This window comes from Poromitra crassiceps (genome assembly GCF_964638095.1).
Source record: "Poromitra crassiceps genome assembly, chromosome: 13".
In the NCBI taxonomy this organism is placed as follows: Eukaryota; Metazoa; Chordata; class Actinopteri; order Beryciformes; family Melamphaidae; genus Poromitra; species Poromitra crassiceps.
In genome coordinates, this window is record NC_139644.1 from 23,548,468 (window position 1) to 23,555,912 (window position 7,445).

The window sequence follows — 7,445 nt, forward strand, 5'->3', positions numbered from 1 at the left end:
GATGATGTCATCAGTGATGTCATAAGATGCAAATTTGTGACATAAATCACTGTTGATGTCATCAGTGATGTCATAAGATGCGATGTTGTGACATCAGTGATGTCATAAGAGCAGGTGAGCCCGCACAGCGGTCGATCTGCAGGGTGTGCTCGGCCGTGGCATTGTGACATCATCAGTGATGTCATAAGAGCAATGGTGATGTCATCAGTGATGCGAAGTTGTGACATCATCAGTGCTCATCAGTGATGTCATAACAGCAAGTGAGCCAACACAGTGGTCGAGGCTGCGCATGCGAGCTGCAGGGCGGGGAGCCTAGGAATCGAGCGCACGTAGCGCGCGAGATGCCTAGTTACAGTACATCAAACTTGGTAACAGTTTGGGAAATGATCAGGGCATCACCAACTATATTTTAGTCTAGAAATGTGGCAATACAGTATTCTTTTAATAGTTTTTCTTGTACAAATGAGGTTAGATCTACCTCTCACTCTTATAAGAAGTAATAATTAGGCTACCTTTTTTCCTGTTAGGCGTTTTCACACTTGAGAATCATTCTGTTACCTGAGATCCATCAACATGTCACATCGTATTCCAGGGGGATTTCAGATGTCCCTTTCCCTCTCGTTCTTAATGAACGAACACAAGCTCAAACACGTCCATTTCAAGCTAAAGCCAGTAATGGATAAAGGCCAGCCCACTGGTGGCTTGTTAAACCTGAGGATAATGTGCATTGGGTCCCTCCAGTTTAAGGTCTGCTAATGATACTATGATTGTCATTTAAGCTGAGGATCTCCAATGTTGCCTTGTCATCCAGGGAGCTGGAAATACCTGAGAGGCCAATAAGGCCTGGCGTTATCCATTACTATTGTTGTCTTAATGCCCTTTTCAATTACCCACAAGCAGTTCTTTTGAACACAGGTCTGCAACTAATGTCAGAACCGCCCCCACCGGTTTCTCACCAATTTCGGCCCTGATTATCTGGATCAATGGGCATTAAAGGACCCAGGCACAGACAAACACAGCAGGGTGTGTGTGTGTGTGGGAGGGGGGGGGGGGTCTACTTTCAGACATGCCAGAAATCCCTCTGTCTACCTGTGTGCCAGGGACAAACGCAGATGGCTATTCAGTCGTCAGTCCCACCACACACAGTGTTTATTTAGCCGTTGCTCAAAACAGACACTTCTAATCTATTTCCCTGTTTCCTGCAGAGCTACCAGAGCCAAGAAATGATTTCTCTCTCTGTCTCCTTCTCTCCTTTTGTCTTTACCACACACACATGTATGCATACTATGATGCATACACACAAACATGATTGCATCCTGACTCGGATTAGACCAATTATGGATTTGCAATAAGGCTGATATTGGCCTTTTATTAAAATATTAGTTATCGGTCAGTTGACCTCTGACACGACACAGCTACTGTAGAGGAAGACAGTTTGTAAAAGCTGAGGTTGTGTTATATTGTCTTTGCACATTTCACTTAGCACTGAGTGGGTGAGCCATAGCCTGGTAAACCATACTGATCACGTGGACTCACATTCCGTTTGGTTCTGCAGATCAGCCTGGCCTCTGAGCCGTCCACACACGGAGTACTTGCCTTGACAGACTCCTTCAGCCAATCAGCGTCGCCAAATCCAATCGGAAGAACGTCGAAAACGTCTTTTCCACCGATAAACTCCGTTGCTGCATGCTCTTGTTCTTGTTTAATTATATGATAATGTGCAATAACTCCTTATGGCTGTGTTTATTCTACTGACGTTAACATTACAGCTCCGTGCTTCAGGAGCTGCCATACCATTTTTCCAGCGGCGTCACTGATTGGCTGGTTACGTTGTCAACTACGAGGCAGGTCCCTGATTGGTCCATGCACTTTGTAATTTCTGGAAGTCGCTGGGGCCGGGCTGGAGGCCAGACTGATCTGCAGAACAAAACGTATTGTGAGTTCACGTGATCAGTCACAAAATGTCGGCCATCATCATCAGCTTCATTCCAGAAGTATCAATCCCGGCATCGGCTTTCAAAAGCCCGTATCGGTCGACCCCTAAACCTGACCTCTTTATTACCGGGACCAGGGCTTAATTTAGTGTTTGAACAGGTGCAGATGAAAGGGCCACAGGTGAGGCGTTTGCTGTCCTCGCTGTAGCGGCGGGATGACCAGGCTGTGATTCACTCAGTCAGGTCTGAGCAGCGTCTCTGACCAGCTGGCTGCTGCTGCGGTCCCGCGCTGATCAAAGCCGCTGGCTCAGCGGTGACAACACTGACAGCCGCGTGTTTTTGGCGCCGTCTGAACTGACGAGCAGTTAGCGAGAAGTGTTGTTAGGTGATACGGATCTTCGGATTAATTGACACACCTGGGCTTCATTCGCGGAGACAGTGCTCATCATCATATCATCAGCGATCCGTCAACACTAAGCTACAGCTGCCCTGTTAAAAAAAAAAAGTGTTCATAATCTTCCTGTCTGAGATCTTAATGTGTTGAGGTGTTCGGCTACACTGTGAGACACTGAAGTCCTGTGGGTTTGGTAACACTTCCTATGACTAGCGTATAATGTTAGTGCTTTATAAGGAATAGAATGAGAAGGAATGGACTCAAAATACCTCATGACCATAAGAATGGATGCTGATGCATTCTATCAGAAGCTCATAAAACATACACACACACTTTACGCCCCTCGCCCTCATTTGGTCAACACAAAGCCACACAAAGATACAGTCACGAAAATGAATGTGTGTAGTTCACATCACAATGAAGGCGGAGTTTGAAGATGGGTGTGGTCTGAGCCCCCCCCTTCCCCCCCCCCCCCCTCCACACACACACACACACACACACACACATTGCCCCACCGGATTTACGCCCCTGGCCCACATTCGTTTTATCCCATCGCAAGATGGTCTCTCTAACTTTTGATACTAACTTCCTTACTTCCAGTACTGTACATCTAACTGCAGTTGTTTTATTATTTTACTGGTATAGAGTTTTGATTGCAGGGCTAACATTAATATTCTATAGGGTATTTCTACCTTTACTTAAGGAAAAGATGTGTGGACTTATTCTGCCTCTACTTGTCAAGCTGATTGCTTTAAGTTCCATCCTATTTAAGTCTTCTTGAAATAGAAAATAAAACATCCCTAATCAACAGCAATGGAGTAAATTAAACAGAGTTACATAATAGGCTACTGTAGGGTTACAGGGAATGAGAAAAAAAAACATTCAGGAAATAAGCTTTCAATTTGGTCACTTTGTTAAAGGAACACTCCGCCCATTTTCAACCAGCTTTGTATCATTAGAACATCAGTAGTATATCAGAAAACTGTAAACGGTTTTGAAGTCTGTCATTTAATTTGACAGTTATTGAGTGTTAAAGTGTGGACCAGTGACATCACTGGTCCACACTAACTCTCAATAACTGTCAAACTATTCATCATTCATCTAGTTTGACAGTTATTGAGAGTTGATTTGAGTTAATGAGTTATTAATTTGAGTTAGTGTGGACCAGTGATGTCACTGGTCCACACTTTAACACTCAATAACTGTCAAATTAAATGACAGACTTCAAAACAGCTTACAGTTTTCTGATATACTACTGATGTTCTAATGATACAAAGCTGGTTGAAAATGGGCAGAGTGTTCCTTTAAGTGTTTATCCTGAAGCAGTGGCTCAGTGTCTGTTTTCATCCCTCCCCTCACTCCCACAGGACTGAACAACCCTCTGTCTTCATTATGTCTCTACTGGAATAATTTGTTGTTATACTTGACAATGGTTAAAGGAGTCTTTAACTTTTTTGAAGGTGTACGTGTCTAACTGAACATTCACATCTTCACAATTCCGTTTCCACACATCCATCTCACTGATTGAAATTTCAGGAGCCAAAGGTGTCTTAACTTGTCCAAGGTAAGCAGAGAGAGAGAAATTGAGAGGACATTATACCATGTCACTATAATGTAGGCCAACAGAAAATGTCTATCTATGTGTTTGGGAAAATAATGATGCATTCAGTGAACACTGATAACAGCACGGATCGATACACCACCTATAAGCCAAGCCCTGCTGTGTGTCTGAAAGGCATGGAAGTCATGTGACTAGGATGGGGGGGGGGGGGGGGGGCGTCGAGGGGGATGGGAGGAGAGCCAGAGCAAGCTAAGGTGAGACCACCTCCACCACTGAAGTCTTACCTTGACTCTCCAGCCAACACCTTGCACCTCAACTGAGCTCCTCTGCCTACAGCAACTCTAACTCTTCAGGCAATCAGCTGGATTGATTGGCATCGGAGCTGAGAACTGCACCCCCTGTGTATATCTAGCGGAGTGGTTTTATTATAATGCTTTTTATTTCTTCCCTTCGGACATTGCTTATGATGCATTTCGCCATTCCCTCATCATTCCTGTAGGGCTCCACCTGGCCCTTTTTGGACTGAAGCTTAAGACTGGACTATCTAATAGCTTGGACATGTTTGGCCCCGGGCAACTGGTATCTACTCTCCTGCCAGCGGTTTTCCACTCATCTGCAGCTCACTATTTCCCTGCATTCCCAACCAGATTGGGCTCTCCAACCCTCCAGCAGATTCTGATCCCAGGCCCGTTTATCAGCTACGAATCCTTGAGGAATTATCTGCAGCCAGAACCATGCAAGGAGGCGTTGCTCCTCGCCACACAGGCAGCAGGGATGCGGCAGCTCACAGAGGGCATAGGTGAGTCAAGTTCAAACCACAGCTACTGTAGCCTAGGAGGGTCAGTTCCTACAACAGAACTGACTGATGCTGGTGAACTAAGACAGTCGGTGAGTGCCATCTGATTGCAGTGCAAATGTTTACAAAAGATTGGCTAACAGCTCGTAACTAACAATCAATTACCACGCAACGTTAAAGTGGGCCTAATGAACGCGCTGCTAATTATCCAATCTAGAGCCATTAGTTCCTTGTCACCCGTTGGCGATTGTGTAATTGGTGCTTGCGCGGTGCTTTCCAGATGAACAGAGGCCAGTGAAGCAGCGTCGCGCCCGGGCCAACTACAGCAGCTGGCAGCTGGAGGAGCTGGAGAAGGCCTTCGAGACCACACACTACCCAGACATCTTCATGAGGGAAGCCCTGGCCCTCAGACTGGACCTCATCGAGGCCCGAGTACAGGTCATTTACACACCTACTCCTTCTGGAGATATTCACCTTTCACTCCTGCAACTAATATTGATTGTACGAATTAAGGTGGCAGCGGTGGCCTAAAGGTTAGAGAAGTGAGCTTGTGACCAGAAGGTCGTCGGGTTCAATCACCCAGACCGGCAGGATACATCTGGGTGGGGAAAGTGACAGGTAGTGCTTGCCCCTCCTCGCCCTTGAGCAAGGCCCTTAACCCCAACTGCTCCAGTGGAGCTGCTCAGTGGCCAGCAGATCAGACTGGTAGTTGTAGGCCACTGGTCAGCTTGTGTGTGTGTGTGTGTGTGTGTGTGTGTGTGTGTGTGTGTGTGTGTGTGTGTGTGTGTGTGTGTGTGTGTGTGTGCACGTGTGTGTGCACGTGTGTGTGTGTGTGCGTGAGAGAGAGAGAGAACAGGGTGCTCCTGAAAAAGAGAGCATTGTTCTCAGTGAGACTCCCCCTGTATAAATAAAGGGAAAGAAAGAAAGAAAGTATACTGTATTACTGTCTTCTCTCTTTTTTGTCAACAGATATTTGTTGTTGTTTTTTGTCAGGTGTGGTTTCAAAACCGCCGTGCCAAGATGCGACGACAGCTGAAGCTCCAAGGCCAGCTGGCGGGGCCTTATGTGAAAAAGGACAGTGAGGAAACGGCAGAGAAAGCAATCAGGAGTTTACAGCGAGCCGATGGCTCTGACAGCGAACACTGGGAGAGGCCACAGGAAGGAGAGAACTATCCGTGGACAAAAGCTCCGAGTGCCACGTTGACCCAGCATGCGCAGCCTGTGATCCAGGGGTCGGGGAAGTGGGAGGGCCCAGAGGGGCCGAGCTCAGAGGAACTCCGCTCCAGCAGCATCGCCAAGCTGAGGGCCAAAGCCAGGGAGCACGAGGCTGAGATCCACAGCACCGTCAACAAGTCAGGAGGGGACACACAGACGCAAACACAGGAAGCCCATGATGCCACACAGAATGACTGATGGCTTTCCTTCTTCCTGTTTATACAGAGAATCACACATAAATAGCAACACTATCAATATGGAACAACATACTTTTTGAATGTTCTTTGGGGAACTATAAGAGGAGCATCATTATCATACTGAATTATGTAGCTATCATATCATTATTTTAACTTTTTTTTGGTAATATGTTACAAGCAGAGTGTGTTTTTCATTTCCTGTACAGTTTTCTATCAAATGAAAAACAAGGGGTTATCAATAGTCAATGTTCTTTTTTTATATTCTGTCATTCCAATTAAACTCTTTCATGACAGCTTCTGGGACACATTTTGCTTTAAACGGAATTGTCTTGTTGAAGATTATGAAGTGGTCAAAATGTGTATCACTGTTTTTTTTAGCGTTTTCAGTAAAATATGTCAGTTATATGTCATGTTCTTGTAACAAATGTGGTCCGCTTCACCTATCAGGGCAGAACTGGGATGGGAAATGAGATACACTCAGATAATTTCCAGATGATTTGACTGATGACGCATTTATCCCTGACCTATCCTGCTACCTCCACAGACAGAAGCAGGATGTCAGCATGCAGCAACAAGTCCTCAAAGAAACAATGGAAATAGCTGAAAAATGAAATCATAAACAGTGAGTCTATAAAGATTCCATGATAAATGTCTTGCAGATTTTTCCCTAATATACTGCACAACTTAATACTGTATCAAAATCAAAGAAAACATATTACTTATTGAAAAATAATAAATTTGCCCAATTGATGTGGATTGCATAAAGAAAGTTGTAAAACTAAAAAGGTTTTGAGTTGGGGTTTTTATGGATGAAGTGACTTCAATGATCTGCAAATGAGCTATGGTACTGTTGTATACCTGGGTACATAAATGGGGAGGAAAATAAATGTTACTTAGATATGTACAGTAAAGTGTTTAGAAAAGACTCATCAGACATTTGGAAGTAAATGCTTTTTAAGTGTTAAAAGTTTACTTGTATCATTCAGTACGCACAGTCAGTACTCCCCGACAGGTGAAAATTGGTCTCAAAAACATACGTACAGGCCTAGAGTTATTGTTTTTTGTTTTTAACTTGTAAGTGTGGAAGTGTTTCAAAACCCCAATTTGTGTGTCTCAAAATACTACCGTACACACTTCAACACACTCAGCTGCAAATTGGTGTTTTACAAAAAACAATTTTCAGTTTGTGTGTGTGTGTGTGTGTGTGTGTACTGTGTCTATAGTGAAAAGAAAATCAGAGTAAAAGAGGGAACTGCCAACACTTCACTGAAATCTTTATAATACCTGTATAGCAACAAACAATACAAATCATCTCATCATAAGGAAATGGAAATAATGGCAGCAAATC

General features: G+C 44.5%; 1 protein-coding gene across 1 annotated transcript; it reads left to right on the plus strand.

Moving 5' to 3' along the window:
* Positions 1-4,447: 4,447 nt before the first annotated feature.
* Positions 4,448-6,098, plus strand: LOC310788426 (visual system homeobox 2; the record flags this gene model as incomplete). Its single annotated transcript, XM_083649984.1, has 3 exons — positions 4,448-4,688; positions 4,966-5,123; positions 5,679-6,098. 3 exons carry the CDS (start codon positions 4,448-4,450, stop codon positions 6,096-6,098), a joined length of 819 nt encoding a protein of 272 aa, XP_083506110.1.
* Positions 6,099-7,445: the final 1,347 nt, after the last annotated feature.